We start from the raw sequence: 25,817 nt of genomic DNA, 5'->3' as shown, positions 1-25,817 counted from the left end.
GCGCCCACTGGGGAAGCACCTGCCCCTGGTGACCCTTGTGGTCACCTTGCCATTCCCATGCCTTCCTGCATGCCTGGGCCCCATGCTGTTCCCAGGGAAGGCCAAGGGTGCTGGCAAGCCCAATACGGTTGGGCAGGTTATCTCATTGGTGTCCCACCTTTTCTTGAAGGATTGACATGAGTTTGTTGGTGCAGGTCACCCTCAGGTGACTGAGGTCTTGAGTGCAAGCCTTTACGAGATCCCTGGAGAGATGCATTCCTCCTGCAACCTAGTGGCAATAAACACCAGTTCTGCAAGGAGGGAGGATGCTTAGATACCCACCTCCACATGACGCCTGGTGCCCATCTGCCTGTCTCCCATAGGGATGAACAGAGACCAGGGTTTAGGGTAGCCTCTGCACCTTTAGTTCAAAGAGGGATGGAGCGAAGGAGGACTTTTTTGCTGGAATTCACTCTGACCTACAGAAAGTTTCTAATGCATGGTGAGCTTTTGCTTGAGCTTGTCTCCCACCTCCTTCCTAGGACTGCTCTGGAACCTCTCCTCCACCGATGAATTAAAAGAAGAGTTGATACAGGAGGCCCTCCCCGTCTTGACGGATTGTGTTATCATCCCTTTCTCTGGCTGGTCTGATGGCAGCTGCAACAGGACAAGGGAAATTATTGACCCAGAAGTATTCTTCAATGCTACAGGCTGTTTGAGGTGAGTCATCAAGCAGGGACTTACCGTAGCTTATGTCTGTTGACAAAAGCTAAAGCTGTCTAAATTCTCTTACCATAAGCTAAAGACACGCTCACTGCAATTGTATTAATAAAAAATTCTCCTGGAGAAAGTTTTCCTGACTAAGAGAAGGTACAGAAAAATTTACATGTAAAGTATTTTTCCTAGTAGTTTTTATTTTATTTTTTTTTTAAAAGTTTCTTCTTGCGAAGTTTCTGCTCAAAAAATATAAGTTACTTTGTCGCGGGAGAGCTGCAATACTGAAACCTGACAGGGTTCAGCTCAGACCAGGAAACTTGGCGCTTTTTGCCCTTACGTTTTTGAGGCTTCCAGAGAAAATTTTGGTTCCTAGAAAACAAACTGCTTTGGGATTTAGGTGACAAAAAGACAGAATTCTCCATGTGGGAGAAACAAGCATTTTTCCACAGGTTTAATAACCGGTTTGGTACAGAGCAGTCCCATTGCCCTGGACTTTTCCTGGCTCATTTCACCAGGCAGGTCAGCTGTAAAACAGGAGGCGCAGACTGAGCCCAGAGTAGTTTATTTTTTTCACGGGAAAGCCAGAGCCCTTGTGTAGAGGAGCTTCGCCCTGACTTGCTGTTTCTCCTACCGCCCTCCTCCACTTGGATGCGAGCTCCTTGTCTCACTGGGAACTAGTGGGGGGGAAAAAAAAATAGCCTGTATAATTAGGTACTTTCATCAACTGAAGCTCTCCCCGAGGGAGCGCAGCTCCGACCGCACCCTTACCAGACATGCAGCTAGTAGGAGCTGTACCTGCTTATGAAACGAAACGGGTGAATACGGTAGGGGCCTTTTGAGACGTGATACTATCGTCTTCTGTGGCTGGGAACCATGTCTGAAAGATAGCGAGTGCTGCTCCTTTCCCTCTCTTGGAAGGCACCTTCCCCATGCAGTTGCACATGGGGATGTGAGGTGTTCGTTGCGTATGAGGTGCTCCGCTTTTAAGACCATCTCAACCCACTGATGCCGTAAAATATCCCATGAAAATGAGGGAAAGAGTACGAAGAGAGGTTGTGGAGCTCTCCGTGGAGTGTAACTCCAGGCAGGCTCTTTCTCCCGAGTCTTTTCCTGGTCTGTGGCACTAATATCCAACACCGCCAGTGAAGATTGCCAGAGGCAGGTCGGCAAGGGAGCTCAGGGGGCTGGGGGCAGCAGGGCTGGGGAGCAAGGCAGGTAAGGAAAGCCAGGCGGCTGGGTCCGGAGCCCTTTCTCCGAGGGATGAGCTGGGATGGCTCTGACTCACTGCCCTGCCACATCATAACGCAGAGATGAGAACAGCCTTGGGTTTGCCCTGGGCTCGAGCCATTGCTGCTCAAGCATTTCTGGATTGCAGATGAATTCATGTTAATGAGGAGGCTGCAAATCACAGTGAACATCAAATCCAGTTCTGGAACGCCTGGAGTGAATATCTCACAACGACTGCCAACCTCTCTTTGTTTTTCATTTGCAAGCTACGAGGCAATAAAACAGGGAAGAAAAAACCCAACAAAACAACAAAAAAACATTTCCTGTTACTGGAAAAACTCCCCTGTCCTGGCAGTAACCAGTGCTCAGGAACACCTTACACCATTACAGGTCAATCCATCTGGTCAGAGCGATTGCTTCTCTTTAGCATCTCTGCCCCCTCTTTCCCACACAAATATTGCAGTTGACCCGTGTACCTCCATGCTTACAACTATATGCACCTTCCTGATTTTCACCTTGCTGATTTTCACAGCAATCCTAGGTGGCCTTTATTCAGTCTTCTCTTTGGAAACACCTCCAAGGAGGCGATGAGTCTGTGTAATGTCACACGCGTAGCCTCTAAGGCAAAATATTGCTGATAGTTACTCTCACTAGGAGGATGTCTTCTATGCAGAGCTCCTTAACAGGATGTTTTCCTAGATGAAATCAATCCTAAAGAGCAACGAGAGATCTGTGCTCCAGTACAGTGCTACAGAAGGCCTCCAAATGAGAGCAGTACACCAGCCTCGCTGAATCTACAAAAATATCCTTAAATTCAATTACAGCCTAGCCAGAACAGATCCTATAGAGACTAGTAAGTGAACCCAACTAATCCTCTCTCCTCCTTCTCTCCTGACATGCTCTGCCATGGCTTTCTTCAGAAACTTGAGTTCTGCAGACATGGGGCGCCAGACCATGAGGAATTACCCTGGCTTGATCGACTCAGTCATGACTTACGCCCAGAACTGCGTGGCTTCTAACCGACCTGATGATAAGGTACCAGACGCTCACCCTGAGCTCTCTGCTAGACTTCAGCCCCATAGCTAATAATTGCCACTTTGGGAATATCTCAAAATCCCTTTCAAACAAACATCAGAGGAGAGCAGACCGTGGCTGCTCCTGTCCTTCCAAATCCCAGTGCAACCTGTTGTAGGGCTGCAAGTCCTCTGTGCTCTGGGCCTGAAGTAAAGGTGGGTTTTACAATTTCCCTTTACCAAACACAGAGATGGGGCAAAATATTTGGCTCCTGAGCTCCCAGTATGCTTTCCTCCCTTCCTCTCTCACCTTGGGATCCTGCCAGCATCTTAACCTCCACCTTTTGCTCTTCCCACCGCCACATCTCTTCATCCAGCAGGACTCAAGTATATACGCCCCAGACTGGCATCACATTCAGCAAGAAGCCAGGAGCTGGCATCCCTCTGCCAGGCCCCTAACTGTGACTCTGGCTGCTGTGTGTAAACGGCACTTACCTCGGACAAATTAGTGTTTGTAGCCACTTGTTCAGGTGTTCAACACCTGAGATACTAGCCAGACACCCTCAGGTCCTCAATGCCCAGCAAGGTACCAGAATTATTTCAAATGAGCTCAGGATTGAGCAAACCCTCTTTTGGGGAGGGCTTTTGCAAGACGACCAGTTTCAGCAGCACATACTGAACACAGTTCTTTGGAAATGTAACCGCGTTGGTTACTGGGATCTAGTGAAAATTCTCCCTTCTCTTTACATTGGGCACTCTGAGATCCAGGTAAAGGAGGTTTAAAAGCCTGTTCTTAGTAAAAGGTGTCCCCTAATCTGTAACTGTGATGTGGATAAAGTCATTGAAAGTTGACTATGGCAAGAGGAAGAGTTTCAAGATTTGGCATCTCATCTTGGGCAGTTTGATATAACCACCCTCTGCCATTCTCTTTTCCTGTTTGTCAACGTATTTGTGGCAGTGGGACCTGACAAGATCCACTGAGTCAGTCATCTCACAGATCCTTAATGTAGCATTTGGGCTATGTGGCCATCATTCATGTCTACTCTACCTCTTTCTTCCTTCCCATATGTTGCTAACTTAAGCAGGGTCAGGAGCTTATATAGTGTAACTGCTAAAAAACTTAATTACTGCATGGTATATGTCCTCTCTGTAGCTATAGCAGGTGCTGCTTCATATTTTTCTGCCTAATGTGATGCTTGCATTTTTATTCTGGTGGTGATTTCAGTCTGTGGAGAATTGCATCTGCATCCTGCACAACCTCTCCTACCGCCTGGATGCTGAAGTTCCCAACAAATACACCCAGCTCAACCACATGGCCCGGAGCGTTTATATGGACAAAACTCTCACAGGCTGTTTCAACAGCAGGAGTGGTAAAATGGAGGTAAGATGTGCCGCAGAGGGCTTGGAAATCTGATATTCAGCCCCAGGCAAGGGCTGCAAGCAAAGAACAGGATCTGAGCTTCCAGTTTCTTGTCTCTTTGTAGAATGATGAGTACGGTGTCCCCCTTCCTGAGGAGGATTTTAAACCCAAAGGACCCAGCTGGCTCTACCACTCTGATGCCATCCGCACCTACCTGTCCCTGATGGATCAGAGCAAGAAGGATGCCACCTTGGAAGCTTGTGCTGGAGCTCTGCAGAACCTCACTGCGAGCCGAGGACTGGTAAGCACTCCTCTCCCCTCCACACATGTGCGGTCAAAATGTCAACACCTTACAGAAAGGAAAAAGTCTTAATTCCAGCCTTTCCACAGTGGATGCTCCAGCTGAGGTATTTATTAATGGCAAAAATGGGGTCTCATGGGAGCTATCCCAAGATACAGCATATCCCAAGATAGCATCCCAAGGCTCTTTCCCAGATCCATACACTTCCCAGGGGCTCCTCCAGGTTGGTCATGCCACCAGCACCTACGGGTATTGGCGCCTGACCCCCAGGACACTAGTGAGGATGGGTGCAGATGTGCACATGTGGACAGGTGTCATCAAAGCAGAGAGGAAGGATGTGCGTGTGCCACCACCTGTGTGTGTTTTTTAAGTGGGCGGTGGCTCTAATAACAGGGTGGGTTGTGCTGTGGATTGTGGCTTGTCCTCACATCAGAGCTGCTTGTAAAATAGCTCCGATAGATGTCCTAACCCGTGGGTATGGCAGCGTGGAGGTGACACGGCTGCGTGACGCCGTGGGTATTGCAGGAGGTAGGGCACGGCCAGGGCCACGTCACGACAGCAGCTCTGCTGTGCCCGAAGTCGCTACCCTGGGCATGTCCTCGCAGGCTGCGTTCACGTGGACAAACCTCGACTTGTCTGTTTGTGTCGAACTTCATCAATTCCAATTTAAATAAGATGGCTAGGGAGATAAAGAGATAATTATTTCATACGTAGGAGAGGCGTGTCACGTGTGCAAAGCGTTCCACCCAGAAACACGGAGTGACTCACGAAAGGAGCCTTCGCTGCTAGGACAGCATTAACCTGCCAGCTCTAATCTCCTGGGAGCTTTTGTTACAAGTCTTTCAATGTGAAATACTTTGGGAACCTTTTATTTTTTTTGGTTTAATTAAACAGTGGCACTAACGACGTGGAGAGAGGCTGTCGCAGTATGGGTAGAGCTGGTCAGAGAAATGGGGCTGGAGCTATGTTCTCCATGGAAAAAAAAAAAGGCTTTCAGCAATCAAGACCATTACACAAGAATGTCTTTTGGGCAGGGGGGGGAGATAACAAACAAACAAAAACCAGCTCTGACAGTGCTGAAGCAACTTATTTCCACCTTCTGGAAGGGAATGGTTGGAACTTGCTTGGATGTGCAAAAGTGACTTCTCCTTTCAAGGGTCTTATTCAAGCTCAGAGCTGGAGTTGGGGTGGGTTGCTGGGTTTGCTGTCACTTGAAGGAGAGGGAAACCAAGGACAAGCTTGCAAAGCTTACTGGAACCCTTTAGCTTATAGAGGAGAACTCTGAACCTCTTCTCAGACTCAGTTTTAGACAACCCAGTCCTGCTGGTGTGGATATGTAACGTGGCACATGTGCCTCCTGGAGCATGGGAGGGAAATTGGGTCTCAGCCCACTGGAACAGGGCTGCCTTCCAGTCCATTCCCTCCATCTCCATGTCACTGTTGATGGACAAACATCACTGGTGGTGCGACAATCTCCACCAGCCTTTCTGGTGGGGCAGTAGCTGAGAAGTTCAGTTTAGAGTCTACCAATAAGATGGCAATTTATTAAGGGTATGTGCTTCAACACCCATGAACACTCATCTGCCTTGGCTGTGTCCTGACATCTTCCAGCTTTACATAAGAAATCGCGAGATCAGGATCCAAGATGAGTATTTTTGGTCTTCAGCTTGTTTTTTAAAGGTATCATTAGCTGTCCCTATTCCAAAGCAGCCTATTATTTGTGGCATGTCAGGGAGCTGCCAGGGCATTGTGCAAGGGCAAGGGCAACGGGGACGTGAAGGTAAAACTTCTCCAGCTTATGGGAATATCAGTCGGGTGAGCAACTGTCCCCCTCAGGCTCCAGAAAGAGGACAGAAGTCCCAACTGTACCCCAAAGGATGAGAGCCTGACTTTGCAAATGCCTGTGGAGAAGACGGGTAAATGACAAAGTAAGTGGGATCATGGTAGCAGAAGGAGGTATATAAATGCTAATTTTATAGCCTGGTGATGTTTGTATGGCCCCGTACATCATTCCGTTTGTGTTCTCCCGGCATTAGAAGTCATGAGATATCTCTGTTCTGTCTCCTAGATGTCCAACGCAATGAGTCAAATGATTGGTTTGAAGGAAAAAGGTTTGCCTCGCATAGCACGGCTCCTCCAGTCCAACAGCTCTGAAGTTGTCCGGTCTGGGGCTTCTTTGCTGAGCAACATGTCCCGGCATCCTGTTCTCCACAAAACCATGGGTAAGTAATTTCCACTACAGTGGATTCCAGAAAAAAGTCTAGTTTCTAACTCTCTAATATCTGCCCACATCACTTTGTAAACCCCGTAACAGGATTTAACCAAGCTCCAAAATTGGGCAAAGCAGTGTCATTTCTTCTGGCCAAAAAGGACAACTTCAGATTGTATCTGCAGGCTTAATTAACAAAATGTGTGCTACCTCAAAGTCTCTACAAGCATGTGGTAGGCTTTATAGATAATGACAAACCTGCAGCATTGTGAGGATGATAGTGTTTTGGGAGATGAGTTGGACTTGACTACCCATGACCAATATCGTTGCCCTTCCAGAGGCCTGCAGCACTCATTTTGCCTCTGAAAATCAAGTGATAACTATTATGCCATTAATGTCCAACATTATCAGTGCTTCCTTCCAGAGATAACACTGCATTCTTGTATTGAATAGCACTAACATAAATAGTATCATTCACTCGTGCCAGGTTTTATTTAAATGTTGATTGGAACATTCCACCTCTTTAGCTCACCAGGTGCTCCCAGATGTATCACGTCTCCTGTCATTCCAGTCTGGAAATACCAACAGCTATGGCGAGATCATGACATCAGCTTGTTACACTCTGAGGAACCTCATCATGTCCAACCCACACCTGGGAAAGTCTTACTTGACCAGCAACATGCTAAATAATGTAGTAAGCCTGTGCCGAAATGGGTGAGTTGGGGGCAGAAGGCATGGAGAGGGTCATGCACAAACGCTTTTTGAGCCTGTGCACTCTGTGCAAAGCCAGATTAACCCCAGAGCCTTCCCATCACCCTTCAGAGCCGGAGTAAAGTATTATTCTTTTCCTGTGCTTGTAAATTGAGAGCACCAAAAAAATTCAAGCATGTTGGCAGACACAAATCCTCAGCAGTGGTTTCTTGGAAACAGGCATGAGCCGTCCATGGTGGGATTTATAAAGGGGCATCAGGAAATTTGCTCGCTGAATTTTAGGGAATTCTAAAAAGAACTGAAGGATCGACATCTTAAACCCTGCTAAAAATTCCAGCCCTCAAAACAGGGGATGTCAGTACGCAGCCTGACTCCCTCGTGGGTGGGCTTCCCTCTCACAGCTTCCTGCAAGCCTTAGCGTGAAGGTCAGGTCTGAGATTCGAGCACCGCTGATACAATGGGATTGTGCTCAGCTTTAATGTTCAGGTTTGTTCATCCTGTGGTTGGCGTAACCACCTCAAGTGGCAAAGACGCAGCTTTGATAAAGTGTGTGTATTTATTTATTCATTTATTTATTTATAAGTACCTCCCCTGCTCTACTCACATATATTTTACAGCAACTGAGCAATCCCAACATGGTTTACCACTTTTTCTTTTAGGACTTGGTTTGAATTTTGGTGGTAGCAATTCCGTCCTGCTTGTTATCCGTACTCCCCACAGGCCTGTGCGAAGGCTTGTCACCCCTTGCCAAACTGTATGCTCATTTTTGGCCCAACTGGTGTTAAACTTACACGGTCTTTGATCATGTATTCTCCTTCCTAGACTTTCATCTCCCCTACCATCTGTCTTTGTTTTAAAATACCTTATACAAGTAACCTATTGTTTTCTGTTGTGAGAAGACATTCACATGCCTTCTCCATCGTCCTTGGATAAACCACTCGCAATCTCTCACGTGTTTCATGGCAGCAGAGACTTTCAGTCATCAGAAGTGGGTTTAGTTTGGACCTCAGCCAACGAACGTCGGTCAGTTGGCTGCTTTTTTGTGCTTCCACTCTGTAAGCCCAATTAACATGAGACCCGGCCTTCTTCTAAGTCTTCGTTGTTTTGAATGGTATTAACTTCTGCCTAAAGTCCCGCTTTGGATCCCTCAGACCGGTTGTCAGCTAATTTACTACTTCGGCAAAGTGTTGCATAACTGGGGCTGTGCATACCTTAATTGCCTTGACTGTTTTGTGTGATGAGCTTGGTTTGCAATGACCCACTAAATTGAGAGGATTACTAAACTCTGGAGATGTTTTCATTGTGTTCCTCATGTCTTTATCATAAATTCCTTCGGAGAAACTCCCCAACTCTTACAATGACCAAAACTTGAATTGTTCCTTTTCCTCCATTATTCGTTTCTGTCCCTGAAGATTTTTATGCTGTTCAATTCTTATGAGAAAAAAAAAAAAAGACAATAACTTACACCCAGGACCAATCTTACTTATTCAATCTGCATCATTTCAGACTGTTCCCATGAAGCAGATGTGAACGAGATCTCCACTCTAGTGACTTGGACACCTGCTAGTTCACCAGTTAGCCAACCTTCCCACTTCCCTGTGTAGCCTGGATTTGTCCAGTCCTACATCAGAAGGAGCCTCATCCACTAGATCCAACACCTCTACTGGGGGCTGTTGCCTAGGTTGGATGCACACCCCATGCTCCCCACACCGATGCTGAGTGTAGTGAGTGCCATGCTCTGAACCTGCTCCTTCCCAGCACCAGAGCCAACAGAAAGAGAAAGCCGAGGAGGTCTCAATGGTGACCAAATTAGCATAGAGAACACCATGCCTTGTTGCATCTTGTTAGTATTTTGTGGAGTTTTCTCTGTTGATCTGCCTCAGTTTCCCTGAGGACACGCTTCCCTCACCTGCAGCACTGGTGTTGGTTTGGTTGGTGTGTCTGTGCAGAGCCTCCCTGGCAGGTGTTTCTCCTGCCACCCAACAAATGTCTCTTTACCTGTAATTTTGAACTGGTCTGTCATTTGAAGCTGTAAATCATTAGTTTAATACGGTCAAACATTTTTGTATTCATATTTTAGAAAGAGCTTCCAGGTTACAGACAAGTAAGTTATGGATCTTTTGCTTTCCCATGTTCTTCTCAAATGTCAACCAGGACTCCTCCAAGCTGAGGTTTCTTTTCCTGGATGTTTCCTGTAGCTGTATTCTGAGCGAAAGGCATCAAAGGTTCAGCAGTTTATCTGATAGCTGTGGTTTCTTCTCCTTCCTGGAGCACCCCAATTAAATAATTGTCTCCGTCTCCTGCATATATGCTCGTCTATGACACGGGCTTCATCGTGATGGTGGTGTTCATTCACTCTTTGCTATTTTTAATCCAAATTGCCAAAATATGGACTATTACTTTTTCTTTTCTTGGTGTTTCTGAAAATCAAGCTACTACATCAAGTTACTGATTTTTTGTGTTGTCTGATGTCCTTTACATATTTCTTCTCCAACTGTCTAAAAAATATTCCTCTGTTCATTTTCAATAAACTTTATTTCACTGATAAAATTATCATTTTTCTCAATAATTCTACTGGCTGAATTAAAAACTTTTCTCCAAAATCTCTTTCTGCAACTTTCGAGCATCAGACTTGCAGTTTTGCTCACAATCCCTTTATCACTGATTTGCTTCAGTTTCCCTTTGTTCATTCACTTTTCCCACCTTTTCTATTAATACGATTCAATTTTGCGGTTTAATTCAACCATAGCATTTTCCAAAATTAATCTTTGAAGAAACTCAGGTCTTTCCTTGATTCTTTTCCGTGGAATAGTTCTACTCATCCACACATTTCCAATTTCCCATTTCTTCCAAAGATCGCACCTTGATATCAATTTTACAAACTCATGACATCCTGAAGAAGTCCTTCCAAGAATTCCTTGGCATCTCCTGTGATATACATAAGGTTCTTGATATCTTTCTCCTTTCAGACAACGTTATTTCCCCCCATTATTTGATATGCATATACAAAACCTTCATCTTTTGTTCCGCCCTCACGCTTCCCCCTGGCCTCACCATCTCCATCTGATTGGGTTCTTGGTTGTGTTTTGTTGAGTCAATAGTTTTTTGCTTGACTGCAGCCACTGTCACAAGTGGACATCTTCCCTGTTGTCTTTCCACACATTTTTGCCAATAATTCTGTTTGTAAAAAACAGACTATCCTTAAAATCAACTTTGATTTTCAGGTAACCTGGTTTTAAGAAAGTTTTTCCCCAGGTCAGCTGTTCTTGATATTCTGCTCCATGTTCTACACTGCTGTAGTCACACGCTATTCCCGGCACTTTTGTTTAGGATGTGCTACTTTACATACTGACGTTGTCGTCACAGCTCCATCGGTTCATGCTTAATCTTTTTATACGTAAAGAGTAGCAGTAGATGCTGTATGATACAGAACCAGTGTAAATCCTTCAAACTAAGAGTGGACAAATTGTCTGAATTTGGCAATGGCTCAGATACTAGATGCTGGTAATTTTGGCTGAAAAGAAAAATTATTTTGAGGTGCGCTCTGAAGTCACAATGGCAAGAAGTACTTATTTGGCATCATTAGAAGCAAATTATAGAAAAAAAAAAAAAAAAAAGAAAATGCCTCTATCTCAGAAAGAGAGAAACAACACGCAACAAGACATCCTTGAAAGACAATGCCCAGGACATGCACTGGCCATCTGATCATAGATACCTCTGGGTTGATTGGTTTTTACTGGCTTTTCAGCCACAAGCAATTTTTCAACCACATTCTGATGACAGCATCGAAAGGTTATAACCAGAGAAGTGATTTTGCAATAAAACCTACTTCTCTTGTCCCTAAACATTGCTCAAGAATTTCTGATGGTCTGCAGCTCCTCCGTGCAATATCAACATGAGCGATTTGCACAATCCCTTTGGAGGTTATGACCAGGTTAAAATTGCTAATTTCTTTGGTTACAAGCGCTGTGAGTGTTAGAGAAACTGCCCCAAAATTTACTGACAGTGGTTACATTCCTGTCCTTTCATGCTCAGAGCAGGGTGCTTGCAGGTCCCAGGTTGTCCCTCATGTCCACTGTCAGCCTCATTTCTCTGATGAGGACAGTTTTGAGGACACAATGTTTTGAGAAGCTGTATCACACAGGGAGGGTCCTGAGTCTGGTCTGGTACCTCTGCACCACCCTGGCTGAGACAGGCTGGGGCTGTCGCACTGAACCCAGACCAGGAGTCTCCCACAGGCAGGACGAGGTCCAGCAGATCAGGAGCAGTGATAAGAACCAGCAAGGAGCTTTATATCTAGGTTGTCGCATGAAATGTTCCAAAATTATAAAAGGTACTGCTTATGACTCATGGTTTCGGAGCTGTTACGTGAGCAAGTATCTATTAACTTGTGCTGAGTAAGGACTTATGGTTGCAGATGTTGTTATTACAAATGCTCCCATCTCCTCCGTCCTCAACAGGCAGCACAGAGCCCGTTCCTCTGCTGCCCTCCCGAGTGATTCGCCCACACTCCTCCTGCAGACTCTAGGGAAGGGTTGGCACCGTTTCCCTTCTCTCTCCCAGATTTCACGCTCCAGAAAAACTCCTTCAGCTCAGTTCAATGCCCATTTTTCCACCCAAATCCTCCCCTCGTTTCCATTTGTCCTGTTCCGGCCCCAGAGGTTGTTGTCGTGAGACATTGCTGAGACAGCAAGGAAGGCTTTATTGTCAGTCCTCCGTCAAGTCTAGCCAGCTGGAGGTGGGCTTATTTAAAGGCTGTCGGTAATGCATGTGGGTTGCTGCTCTGTGGCTGCCACAGTTCACCGGGGTTGCTTTCATCTTCCCAGCTCCTGTCCGAAAGCGGCCGAAGCTGCTCGCCTCCTCCTGACAGACCTCTGGTCGAACAGGGAGCTCCAGAGTGTGCTGAAGCAGGTAAGGAAAACGCTTCTGCTTTTTTGGCTGACAAGTACAACCCTGGTCTTGACTCACTCGCCGAAGTTTTTGCAAGGGCCGTGATTCAGCGGCGGGTCCGGGCAGCGGCTGGGAGGAGCCGGGGCGCTGGGAGGACCAGGGTGCTCTCAGCACAGGGGCACCTGCCGAAGACCCCAGCAAGAGGCAGCAAGTCGCAACCGCAGCTGCCGGGACTGACTTTAAGGAATAAGTGGATGTCGGTGTGCCTGTGTCGGGCAGCTAGCGCCCTGGGGATGAAGCTAGCTTGGGCGGACTCCTCCATGATGCTCCTGGAGTCGATGCTGCCATGTGTGCACGGCACTGTTCTGTGCTGGGAACGGACCAGGACGTTTCATGCTACCTTGGGAGATTCCCTTCATTGCGGTCCATTATAGAATCATAGAACCGCTGAGGTTGGAAGGGACCTTTGAGATCATCAAGTCCAACCATCATGTAGGAGCAGCGTGTCCCAACAGGTCCCTCCCCTCTTTCCTCCCCGTTTTCTTCTGTGTCCATAACCCTACCCTGTGGTTACATCACCCCTACAGTCAGGGTAATCTTTTAAACCAAGAAGAGGAGTATTTAGGATTTGTTTTGCTCCCTGCAACAGAAACTGCGAAAGTGCAGAGCCAGACAGGGCTCTCAGCCAGCTCCCGGCTCCCGGTGGCTTGCTTTGAACGAGCTGGGTTTTTCCAACTCAACAGCAGCAGCACCTGCAGAGCGTAAAGGGCCAAATTACAGAGAAGGAGTAACACCCACAAAGGGGAGTGCCCTGGGGGCAGGAAGGGAGAGAGTACCTAAACATCGTTCTCGTATTAACGGTTAGGGACTTTCTCCCTAGGAGCCAGCGTAGCTGTGTGCCAGGCTCTGCTCAGGGGCCTTGCGCCAACTCATTTTGATGTGACTGAGTCACTCCTGTGTTCGCACAGAAGTTCTTTGCGTAGCTATACACCAGACGAGAGGGATGGGAGCCTGCAAGGATATACGTATGCATCATGGAAGTATCTTTGCTGTTTTTTCCAGGATGAGGAATAAGACAAAATAATATTCAGTGAAGGACTAAGTAAAGGTTCCCTCCGCCAAAGCCGGAGCAGTCCAGCTCTTGGCGGATGGAAAGCAATGCAAGGGAGACGAAGCCCATTAATCGGGGTGATGGTTCATGTGTCGAAGGCACACAGAGGAAGGACAGAGGAGGTCGTTTGAAAATGAAGCAGACTTTTTAAGGGGAGGAAGGCGGTTGAAGTGGAGCAGGAGGCTCCCTCTCATAGCAATAGATAGCTGTCGCTTTTGAAACCGGTATGTGCTCACTGCCCTTCATATACATTTTTCAGCAAGGATTTGATAAGAACATGATGGGATCTTTAGCTGGAACAACCTTCAGGACCCTCTCCTCCAGATTTTAGGAGCCTCTCCATGCACGTTCAGGCTGCAGGTGAGAACCCTGTGTGTGGGGAAGGGGCGGTTTGGGGAGCAAAGGAGGGGTGTGAAACCCATGAGCTTTTGTGCTATTTTTAATGTCCACTAACGTAGGTTTGTGAGTTTTTCATCACAAATCCTCTCAGCCCAAGCTGCGGAATATTTGTTTTGGTGAAAAGTCAGAAGTTGTGCTATTCCTGGGCTTAGTGTGGATGTTGCGCGCACTACAGAGCTGTGCATTTTAGACATGCCCAATGCTGATGCCACAGGATGGACAAAGCTGCTGAACTTGACTATGCTCGTGTGTCTGTCTGTCTTACTTTGAGAAGTAATAACTAATTAATTGCATTTTGCCAAATCCTCTCAGGTGGGGCTTTTTACAGGAATCTCTCTGAGCATCCTTTCATTCCTGAATTTTGAATAATGTTATCCAGATAGTGTCAGTAACATGCAATTAATTCCAGCATGTGCTATGGCATTAACCATCACCCTTAGGGATTTTTTTTTGAGCACTTAATAATCTACCTATAAGCCCCATGACAAGATTCGGAAATACATGCTGATACCTGAATAGTCCCAGTAGAGAAAACAGACTAGAGAAATCATGGGCAGAATTTCCAGGGCATTGTTATGTTTGGGTTTTTTTTTTTTCATAGAATCATAGAATAGTTTGGGTTGGAAGGGACCTTTAAAGGCCATCTCATTCCAACCCCCTGCCCTGGGCAGGGACACCTCCCACCAGACCAGGTTGCTCAGAGCCCCGTCCAACCTGGCCTTGAATGTTTCCAGGGATGGGGCATCTGCCACCTCTCTGGACAACCTGTGCCAGTGTGTCACCACCCTCAGTGTAAAAAAATTCTTCCTTATGTCTGGTCTAAATCTCCCCTCTTTCAGTGTAAAACCCTTCCCCCTCATCCCATGGCTCCCCTCCCTGCTCCCGAGTCCCTCCCCAGCTTTCCTGGAGCCCCTTTAGGGACTGGAAGGGGCTGGAAGGTCTCCCCGGAGCCTTCTCTTCTCCAGGCTGAACCCCCCCAGCTCTCTCAGCCTGTCCCCACAGCAGAGGGGCTCCAGCCCTCCCAGCATCTCCGGGGCCTCCTCCGGCCCCGCTCCAACAGCTCCGTGTCCTTCTGCTGTTGGTGCCCCAGCGCTGGAGGCAGCACTGCAGGGGGGTCTCACAGAGCGGAGCAGAGGGGCAGAATCCCCCCCTCGCCCTGCTGCCCACGCTGCTGGGGATGCAGCCCAGGCTGCGGGGGGTTTCTGGGCTGCCAGCGCACGTTGCCGGCTTGTTTCCAGCTTTTCACCCACCAGTACCCCAAAGTCCTTCTCAGCAGGGCTGCTCTCCATCCCTTCATCCCCAGCCTGTGCTGATACTGGGGTCGAACCTCATGAGGTTCTCACGGGCCCAGGTCTCAGTGTGAAAGGAGCTCGACTCTGTAAGGTACTTTTGATTCACAGTTCCCACTGCAGGGAAAAGCATTAAGTAGTTCTGCGCTTTCAAGTATCATATCCCTCTATGGGGACTGAGCTCATCCAGAATTAATTATTTTCTCCCTTCCCCAACATGCTCTTTGCGATTGGACCAAGCACAGTCCTGACGTAAAAGAAAATGGTGCAAAAGCCCATTTCTTTCCTCTGCCCAGCCACGGATTTCACTTCTTGCTCTGTTGGGATGTTTCCACGGAGATTCAGAGGAGCATGGAAGTCTAGGGGAAAAAGCTCTGGGCAGTACATAGACTGGGTACAGGCCAAGAAAAAAGATTAAAAGTTGGTTTTGAATGTAATGAAAAGATTTCTTGAATGCTTTAATTACCTGGGGTTTTCGTTTTTCTTTGTTTTTCTCCATTTCAGAATTTGGAATTGGTTCATGTCCAGGAAGACAACCCTTTCACAATTACTTAGGATGTTAACGATGTAGAGTGTTTCTGAGGTTAACTCGACTGTAAAGCAAACTAAACATATGGATTTCACGTGGATGATACTGATATTTTTAAGCATTTTCTTCTTTTTAGGGGGGAGAAGGGACTTTTATTGAGGTTATACTTTCTCAATGTCAATAATTATTTTTTTTTTTGCAAAGAGTGTGTCTGTGTAACTATGTACGTGTTGCTGTGTGTGTGCGTGCAGGCAACATCCATGCGCACACATGGCGAGTAGAATCTTCCTACAGGCTTAGTCCCCTGTCGTCCACCGAAAGCCGGTGTGAGTCGTGCAGTTTAACCCCCTTGCAGAGTTTTGTCCAATTCCACCCAATCCATGCACCAAGTACTGCCGCTCTAAAAACTTGTCACGACGTATTTTTACCCACAAGTATAAAAATTGCCAATTTTAGGTCAAGTCCCGCCACTGCATATGGCTGTTATAAACAGATACACACAATCATACTCTTCTTTACAAAGGCTGGTTATTCCTAACGTTTATAAACACAGGCTTCTTTTCTGCTTATGATTTTTTTTTCCTCCAATGAGCTCTTATAGTTATTAGTATTTTCTTTCCTGTCAACTGAACTCTTTATCTCAAGAAGCAAATTGATGTCTGCAAATTCTCTCCCGGGTCTCAGTAACCCTTCTCTGAAGACGCACGTGAGGGGACAATTGCAACACACCTGCAGAGCATGAATATTACCAGGTCTCGAACCATTTTGAGCGCCAGAACAACTGAATCTCATGACTGTACCTGGACAAAGGTGGCATTTGAGAAGCTGAGCTGGAGACAGGCAAAGCGTTTTTTTCCCCTGGGATCACCGACTGCCACACGGGACTGGAAAAAAGTGAGGGATGTGGCCTTTTTAATCACACTTTGTTTTTATTGATCAATGTAAAGAAATAGTATTAATATGCAAAGGAATGTAAGCGCTTGTGTGAAGTCAGGTTTGGAAATATTTTATTTCTCAGTATCTTTACTTACACGATCACCCTGTGATGCTAAGGCTGTGATAGGGGACTGCTGAGCTCATTTTAGGGCAACCCACTCCTTATGACAGTAACCGTGTGATGAAAGAGGCCGATCTTCCTCTCTCCAGAAGAAAAATATCCTCTACTCGTCCCCACGGGGGATACAACTCAGACCTGCAGGGAAAGGACCAGCCGAGGATGCACTCGCTGGCTGCCCCCCACACACGGTTATTGCTTCTTCACACCGTGCAGGACCCCGTTTTGCAAATATCAGGGATGCAGGAGGTGCTTGGGAAGGACGAAGAGCTGAGTCTAGAAAGGGGAAAAAAACGGTCTCATTTTTGGCAAGTGTCAGACTCCTGAGTTGATGGAAATCGCCATATCCCCATTCACTTCGCAGAAAGGGGGTGATTCGTGCCTGCTAAAGAACCATCCGTGAAGTTCAGATTCGCTCTGGCACAGCTCTAGAGCTAAGAAACATGGTGGCACTTGTTCGTCCCCCATTTAGATGGAGAGGGAGCATGTGTCCACAGAGGGAGATCATTTTCAGGCTGGTTCTCTTGGACTACAAAGGGTGGCTTAATCTTGTGCACTTTAATGAGCAGCAGCTATTTGCTTGCCTTCACCCACGTTCAGTCGAGAGCTTTCTGCACTGAGCTCCCAGCCAAATGAGAGAGGAAAAAAAAAAGCACCTTTGAAGTGGAGAGCTAGAACCAGGAGAATCCGGTAGGACAGTTTCAGGAGCATTTAACCAGCAGCAAAGGAGCCCCAGCCCGTGGGCATGCCCTTGCCATGCCTGCCAGCTCTTCCCGAGCTGGATGTGTATTCTCAGGTGCACGTCGGCAGGACCCGAGACGGTGGATGTCCAAAACGGCTGCAGTATCCACGGGCAGGATTGTTACAGTTTTGGTGTAAAAGTATGTTGCGTGCAATTTTGCATTCAGATTTGTTCCTGTTAATTACATGTTTGACAGAAGTCCTGGAGCTAATGTTTTTCGGTGTAAAATTAATTGGAGAAACCTAACTACAAAATGTAATGATGGAATATTGAGGAAATTCATTCTAATTGGCTGTTATTTAAGCTTTATTTTAAAATGCTGCTGCTGCATTCACCGGTAATGCAATTTACTGAATCACTATACAAGGCACAAAGAACTGTAGCTAGATGGTCATCATCTCACAATTAAATTTACAAGTACTGGAGATTTCATTAGTAAGTATTAGACTCAAAGAGACAGATACATCATTCACATAAATTTTATTAAGTACAGCAAAGTTGTTTTTCCAAAGCTAATAAAATGATAAAAGTAAAATCTGTCTCCATCCTCGGAGATCTTCAAAACATGACTGGGCACAGCCCTGAGCAATCTCATCTGGCTTTGACGTTATCCCTGGTTCGAGCTGGGCAGACCAGAGAGGTTCCTTCCAATCTAATTTTTTTTTTTTTATGACGCTGGATGTTACTGCTTTCATACCTCAAAATACAGCTAACTCAAGAGAGCAGTGGGCTGTGTGACTTGTCACTGCTCTGCCATCCCAGGGCTGTTCTGCAGCTCTTTCTTCCCCAGGGAATTCTCTGATACTCAACTCTGTTTTCCCCTCAGTCTCTCCTTTTAAAATCTGGACTACAGACTCTACCCGAGTCGGTGAAGTGACACTGATGCCCAACTGTGAGAAGAGAAAGGAAAATCAGCCTTACCAGAGTAACTGGTGCTGCTCATAACCAGCAGGTTCGGCAGCTCGTTGATGCTCCCCCCATCATAAAGGGATGCTGTTTGCACCTCCAATACAAATTTTTTTCATTCTAAGGAGGCATTGTTTCTTAAAGGCATGTTTTTAACGGTGACATCCTCTTCGATGAGCTGTTTTCCTGTTTCTTGCTTGTTTAAGAGCCAAGGTAGGGCGTGCACCCAATGACAGGGACAAGGGCAGGTCAATAGCAAGTAGCGGACGCCTGGGGTCCTAGCAATGGAGAACTACTGAGGAGGGAAGGGCCATAGCTAGAAGCATCATGAGCTCTGCTGGCAGCAGAAATAAGAGCAGCTGGGGCCTGATTTGTGCGCGGGACACACAACCATGTAAATAAATACCATACTTGTCTGTCCTGGGCTTAGCAGAGCTTTTTGGTCTATTTTCTCGTAAATGCTTTGTTTGTTTTGTGTATGTACAATCCAACCCACCCCAGCATTTCAGAAGCCTCATGGACAAGGAGAAGGCAGTAGGCAGTTTTATTCCTCTCTGACCACATACACCAGTTTGAGACCAACTTCGCCTACCAGTCCATAGCTATACAGTGTATTCTGTAAGATATAGGTATGTGAGAATAATGTATCAGAGTTTTGTTTTGGCTGTACTGTATGTATTTGCTTCATTGGAAAAGCTGAAATCAATAAAAATTGCTGGAATTTCTTCAAGCTTCCTGTTTTATGGTGGTTTTATTTTGCCACGGTGTTAGGAAAGAATAAAGCGTCTGTTTGAAAGGTTTGTAAAATCCTGTTGCCCTCCAGCAGCGATCGGTCTGGACTGCTCTGCCTTATGCCATGACGAGGGATGAAGCTGTAAATCACGTTTCCTCCACCATTACATCCCCTGGCAAGCCTCAGTGGCTTTCTCTCCCATAAGCTTTTCCAGTCACCACTTCAATCCATGAAAAATTTAATTATCAATAGCATCACGTGTGTCCCTGCTGTATGGATCCACAGCTTGTTGTGGGGAAAAACCCCACACCTTAGTTTCTTCTGAACCTGGCTGTTATGAACTGTGTTTGAAGCTCCCTAGGTCTTATATTTAAAAAGTGTGATGAGTCAATCCTCCCACTGTTTCTCTTTGGTCCAGGCTGGAAAGTCCTAGCTCACAGACCAGTTCCTCAGACAGAGCCATCAGCTCGTCACGTGTGGTGACCTTCTTTGAACATTTCCCAATTAAACTATTTCCTTTCTGAAACAAGGAGACCAGAAGAGCGTAGAGGGTGAGTAAGACGAGGGTTTATGTAGGGACACCACAGGCACCTTTCTGTTCTTTTCACCTTCCCTAACAATTCCTAACATACGCCTTGGTTTCTGCAGCTCTGTTGAGCGTTGAGCTGTCACTGGGATGGGCTGTCCATCATAGAGTTCCCTCCAAGTGGCCATCTCCAAGCCTGTATGAAGAAAAGATTATTGCACTCCAAGTGTATCGCTTAACATTTCTCTGTGCTGGCGTTTGTTTGCCATTTATCACCCTTTCCTTATTGGTCTATAGTTCCCCAAAATTTTACATATAGACATGACCTTCAGTCCTCAGGTGTGCAATGGTGGGGGTTTCCCTACAGCAGGTGTAGGATGTAGAAATCTTCCCCATTTCTCACAGGCATGACAAATTAAAAAAAGCAAATACGTGATCTTTCCTGTTCTTCTCCTTTCTGAGTACTCCTTCCACCCCTGATATTTATCGGCTCTCTAGTCTCCGTGACAGACCTTCATATATTTGAAGATGCTCTTACTATTTGTGGCTTATTCTTCTAACTTCAGCTAGTTGTTCCCGCAACTCCTTTCCAGCGTATTTAGTATGGTTTATGTTTAACCTGGCAGAGGTTATTAAGTCTTCCCTATTTTTGTCTTCAGCTATTTGAAAGACACCTTCTGATAACCTCCTTCTCCTGCTGCCTAACCAGGCCAGCTCCCTTCTGCCCTTCCTCAAGGATTTCTTAACTGGTGGGATGCACTGGGATTGTGCTTCAATAGGAGAAGCACAGCCCACACTGCCTCTAAAGTTTAATTCTCCCTTTTCGCTTCCCCTTGACAAGCATCATTCATTTAAGATCCCCTTTTGGATGATGAATACACGGTGGTGGATATTTATTTTTCTGCTGAGCCAGATGTTGATGTTACGAGGCAGCTCCATAAATGTAAGATTTGAGGCCAGACCTTTCATGCTAATCAGGACCAAGTTTAAAGCTGCATCTGCTTTGGGGACTTCCCAGCCTGGTCCATGAAATGCTGCCAACAGCATCTAAGAATTTGTTCTCTGCGTCACAGTAACCTAAGCGCAGTCTACACGGGGGTAGCCGAAGTGCAGGATGCAGAAGAGCCTTTGTGCTTCCAGTGCTGGGGAGCACTACAGTGTATAAACACCCTCGGCAGCCTTACAAAAGAAATAAGGAAGCAGCAACCTCTTGATCTCCTTCAGAAGATGGCTCTTCAAAGAAGAAACCTGGCAAAGGGGAATGTGATCTCAGCTACAAGGTGTGTTTAGTTCGTTTACTCAAGGCAAGGCTGAGGAATAATCCTCACCCCTGACGAGTATCTGATGAAAAGAGGATTCACAGCCTATCAGACAGGCTTGGCACATCCTGTGAATCCCTGCATGGGAAAAGGGACAGGTGCCGCCCCATGCCACGCTGCTCAGAGCTCCTTTCCAGGAGCAGCCTCTGCCGCTCTGCCGAGACTTTCGAAGGGTGGGCAAGCACAGAAGGATTAAGCACAAAGGCAAAGCACCCAAACCCAAATACCTTAACCAGTTTTGGGCGGTCCATATACAGCAGCACTTCAAAACCTAAATTGCATTGGCAGCTGCGAGATCATCTCTTGCTTAAACTGTTTTTAGCCCACAGTGCACCAGGCATATTTGCAATTGGTTTTGAATGCAGTTCCTACATAATTGTCTTATAAAAGTCCATTAAGGGGCAGTGTATCCAGAAGTCCTCGGGAGGAGTAAATAGTGATATCGCATATCAATATTGATATATGTCTGATATTGTTATGGTGTCCAATATATGAGATATATCCAATATTGATATGGTGGTGTCCATTCTGCAGCTTCTGAAGGCACAAATCACATCTGAAGGCACATCTAAGAAAGGTCGTACAAATTACAGGCTAGAAGAGCAGGTTGTCTTCTACCGAGTCTAGCGCAGATACAGAGTGTCTAAAATTAATGCAGATGAGTCCTACCTCTATATTCTTGAGCAGGCTCTCTGGACACTGAAGAAGGGCAGGACATGTCATCGTAGCTCTCAGCACAGTTCTCCAATTTAGAAATGAATAGCTGCTCAGCAACGGAGCCGATACACGACTATGTGCTTGGATCTCACGGAATCACGGAATCACGGAATCTTCAGAGTTGGAAGGGACCTCTAGAGATCATCTAGTCCAACTCCCCTGCTAGAGCAGGATTGCCTAAAGCACATCCCTCAGGGCTGCATCCAGGCGGGTCTTGAAAATCTCCAGAGAAGGGGACTCCACACCCTCCCTGGGCAGCCTGTTCCAGTGCTCTGTCACCCTCACTGTAAAGAAGTTTTTCCGTGTATCTCTCTCTATTCATTTGCAGCATGTAAAATGAACACCAAGAAACAAGTACGTCTTTTTATTCTGGGACTTGTATCCTTTGTATGAAGCCATAAAAAAAGCCCATTTTTGGACAAGGCAGTCTGTAGGCACACAAAACCCACAGGGCAGTTTGCAAGAAAAAGACAACTGAGGTGCTCCTTGTATGGTTTAAATGCAATGAAACATGCGTCCCCTCTAGAGGCTGGGTCAGAGGCCAGAGACTCCCTGGGGGTGGACAGTGATGGATGCACCGATTTATCTCCAATGCGTTGTTATTGGAGCAGGATTCAAGAGAAAGAAGATGGGTGCTGCAGGGTACAGAGTACCCACGGAGCACTCCTTCTCCTAAACAGAGCAAGCACTAAGTCCTTGGAAACCTTACAGATCCTACAGCTCATGGAAACTCAAATAACACACGGGACACCAGAAAAGCCTTATCCCACCAGCAAAGCAGCCCCCTGTATAGCCCTGTCTCCCATCCCACACTGCAACTTTTGACCCCTTTATCACTCCCCGATGCTCTCAGAGCAGACCCCACTCTTCATTTTCAGGCCCATGAAGTACTTTTCCCAAAGACCCCCAATGTGCTTAGAAATACCCGATTTCCCCAGGCCACACACCAGAGGATCCTCACTTCCCAAGCCAAGAGCAGTTCCCAATGTCCCGGCACAGGGACCACACTGCACTGTGCAGGGCATCCCTAGGAAACACCAAGCCCCAGCCACACACCATGACAGCACCAGCGACCCCACAGGACCGACATCTCCTGTTGGGACGTACTGGCTCAACAGAGTTGCTCTATCTTGGTTTCTCACGCGCCGGGTGAGATCACCCCAAGCCAGAGGCACTGCCGTGACATCCCGGCCCCACGGCCGGATGCCTTGGGAGTGCCACAGTCCCACACGGCACACCGCTGGAGGACACGTGGCAGCCCATACCAGAAAGCCCTGCCCCATAAAAGCCAGGCATATGCAGAAGAGCTTCAGCGTATGCACGGCACCCGCAGCCCAGAGCCCCCACAGCACTCGTGCACCCACACCCCAGGGCGTCTCCACCGCAGGAGCTGGGGGCTCGGGTCAGGAGAAAGCACGAGTCCCGTGTCAGGCGCAGTGACTCATTCTCTGCTTACCTTCCCCATAACGTGCACGACTTTGCGCTCCTCTATCGTACAACCCTCATTTGTATCTTTCCCACAGTTATGTGTCCTTGCAGATTTAATCTTGCAGAGCACGGAAGTAGTTACCTATCCAAGATTGTACTTGCAAGGAAGTAGTTACCTATCCAAGATTGTACTTGGCTCCTTTCTTGGTGTTTTCTAAGCTTGCCTTTGTCTCGGGACAGCCTTTTGAGGGACTGCCATGAGGAATCCCAAATTCAGGGGCACCTCCTTTTCGCTCATCTAACACCAGGAGGTCTCTCCGTCAAGCTGCTGGGATGCAGGAGAACCTTCCTGCTCTGCCTGAGCCTGTACAGCATCTTCTTCACCATCAGGATGGGTGGAGCGGTGACATCCAGAGCAACTTTTCCCCGATTTAGGAAACTCTGTGTAGGGTTTATTAGGATGTGGCAGCCACTCCTGGATGCTCACACTGAGCATCCTCCATCCGACCGATAATTTTCCAGCTCCGGCTCCCATTACAGCCCTCTGCAACTTGATAAGCTCATGCAGGAAAGGCTCTAACAAGAGGGTAATTCCCTCCATGCTACCGCCCCCCTGCACATCCATTCCCTGCTGAATGCGCTGCTCTTGGTGGCAGAAATGAGACCCTTGGTGTCCCCCGTGTCCCCACTCTGCTCAGCCCAGCAAGAGAGCGTTCCAGCAGAAGGAAGAGCACTGCAGGAATCTTTGCAGGGCACGGAGGGATTGCATGGGGAAGGTGGAACTGCTGGCAGTAAATTTGAGGTCTCGATTAACACTTTGGCCAATATTCCAGGTCTCAGATGAGATCTCCGATATCCCAAAGAGATGGCCAGATCCGGGCACTGCTTCTACAGCAGCCCCAGAGCTCGACACTGTCATACCTGTGCACAGAGCCTGCAGGAGACCTTCCCCAGCCCGCGTTCTCCCTCGACCCTCTGCCTGTGGAGTCGTCTGCATTTCTGCAAATGAGGAGCAAAGCAGTTAAGACACCCCCAGCCTGCACAGCGGCAAGTCGCCCCTGAAATACCCCCAGCCTGTGCCACAGTGAGTAACCCCCATCACACGGGCGTGCCAGGCTTCCCAAGGCAACGCACTGGGAAAAAAACAGCAGGTAGAAACTTTCAAAAGTGATAACACTATTGGAAGTGCCTGGCAGTACAAAACCCAAATACTTTCCCAGAGAACCGGAGTTCCTCCCTCCTTTCCTTGGCGCTTCTCTCCGTAAAAAGCCTTACAAGTGCTCTGCGGGATCTTACCTAACAGATTCGAGCTCAGGCAATAACTGTAACTGCTTTTGGGTCCCGAGGCCAAGTTTCAGTCTGAGAGATGACCCAGACTGGGTGCTGTACAATGAAGCGTAGCAGAGATTTGCTTTGTGCATCTTATTGCTTTCTTCCTTATGTTTTCTATTCTTTCCCCAGGAAGGTTCTTTATCTCACAGTACAGGTAACTCCTGCTTCAATCAACAAGAATCTCTCCTGGCAGAACAGGAAAATCAGTCTCTCATCAGCGGGGCTGAAAGAAACGCTCAAAAAATATAAAGGAAAAAATGGGAGATTGTCTGAGTGCCTTTGAGTTCCACCCTGAGCTTTTCTTTAGCACGTTTTATCCGTGATGAAAACCGATTCTTGTTTCCTTTCAGGGGAGGAGAAATAGCCAGGAGGGGGAAAGGCACCGCTTTAGTACCACAGTGGGGCCGTTGGCAGGATCACAGTGCGACTCCGGATTCCCCACACAGCAGCACATCTCCTAAATGGCTCCTGTCTTTTTTCGTCTGTGCAATGAGAAAGTGGCTGTGCCTATCCCAAATATTTTTTTTTTTTTTTTTTAATTTCAAGGGTAATCCAGAAGCAACGTAGAAATGATTTCCTGCAGGATGTGGAGAAGCGGAGGGTTAAAGAGCCAGGAGAAAGGGGAGAAGGAGGAGATGGCTCGGGCGAGTGTTTATGCTATTCGAAGCGATGACTCCTTGGTACATGGAGCAAAATCCACACCCATTGCCTTTCTGCCCCTGGAGCCTGCCCGCCGTGAGCTCCTGGGCGAAGCAGCAACATCACTGCAGGGCTCAGTCACCGTGGGAAAGTCAGCGGAGCCACGGCGAGTCCTGCCGCGCGGCGAGACCCAGATGCAGGTGAGTCAGAGCCCCACCTCACTTTGAACAGGAGGAGGAAGAGCCTGCGGAGAGGCACCCAAAAAAGGCAGAGCACGAGAGGGTGGTTCGTATCCACGGGACCCCCCCGGGAACCCAAAGCTGCAACCACAGGGACGGATCCATGTGCCGAATTAGCCAGCGCAGCAGCCGGTGGGATAGCAAGAATGGCTGGAGGAGTTTCTCCTCCAGCGATCGAAGCATTCCAGGGAAAGACTGACAGGGACTGGCAGGTCTCCAGCAGGCAGGAAGGGAATGGGATGAGCAGTCACCATTACTCATGGGCAGGTAGCTAACTGCTCGGCTTTGCCTGGGGAAGGGTCAAACCGAGCCCAGTGCTGAAAGAGCCGAGACCATGGGATGTGGGAATGTCTTCTCGATGACTCTCCTCTGAGCTGTGTCTTTGCCACCACCCTCCTGCCATGGACCACATCCCTGAGGGGGCAGTGCCAGCACGAACGTGCTGTG

At 47.4% G+C, this 25,817-nt stretch overlaps 1 protein-coding gene across 1 annotated transcript in view; it reads left to right on the top strand.

Moving 5' to 3' along the window:
* PKP1 (plakophilin 1) overlaps nt 1-13,849 on the top strand; it is a 42,600-nt gene extending 28,751 nt beyond the window's left edge. The window contains exons 6-13 of the mRNA XM_054181456.1: nt 522-699; nt 2,844-2,958; nt 4,162-4,317; nt 4,421-4,597; nt 6,666-6,819; nt 7,334-7,520; nt 12,344-12,428; nt 13,778-13,849. Coding sequence (XP_054037431.1) covers nt 522-699; nt 2,844-2,958; nt 4,162-4,317; nt 4,421-4,597; nt 6,666-6,819; nt 7,334-7,520; nt 12,344-12,428; nt 13,778-13,849 — 1,124 coding nt within the window. The remainder of the gene's footprint in view (nt 1-521; nt 700-2,843; nt 2,959-4,161; nt 4,318-4,420; nt 4,598-6,665; nt 6,820-7,333; nt 7,521-12,343; nt 12,429-13,777) is intronic.
* Nucleotides 13,850-25,817: the final 11,968 nt, after the last annotated feature.

The sequence above is a fragment of the Rissa tridactyla genome, chromosome 21, assembly GCF_028500815.1.
Source record: "Rissa tridactyla isolate bRisTri1 chromosome 21, bRisTri1.patW.cur.20221130, whole genome shotgun sequence".
Classification (NCBI taxonomy): domain Eukaryota; kingdom Metazoa; phylum Chordata; class Aves; order Charadriiformes; family Laridae; genus Rissa; species Rissa tridactyla.
The sequence above is the reverse complement of the archived record's forward strand: the minus strand, read 5'-3'. Positions and strand labels throughout refer to the sequence as shown.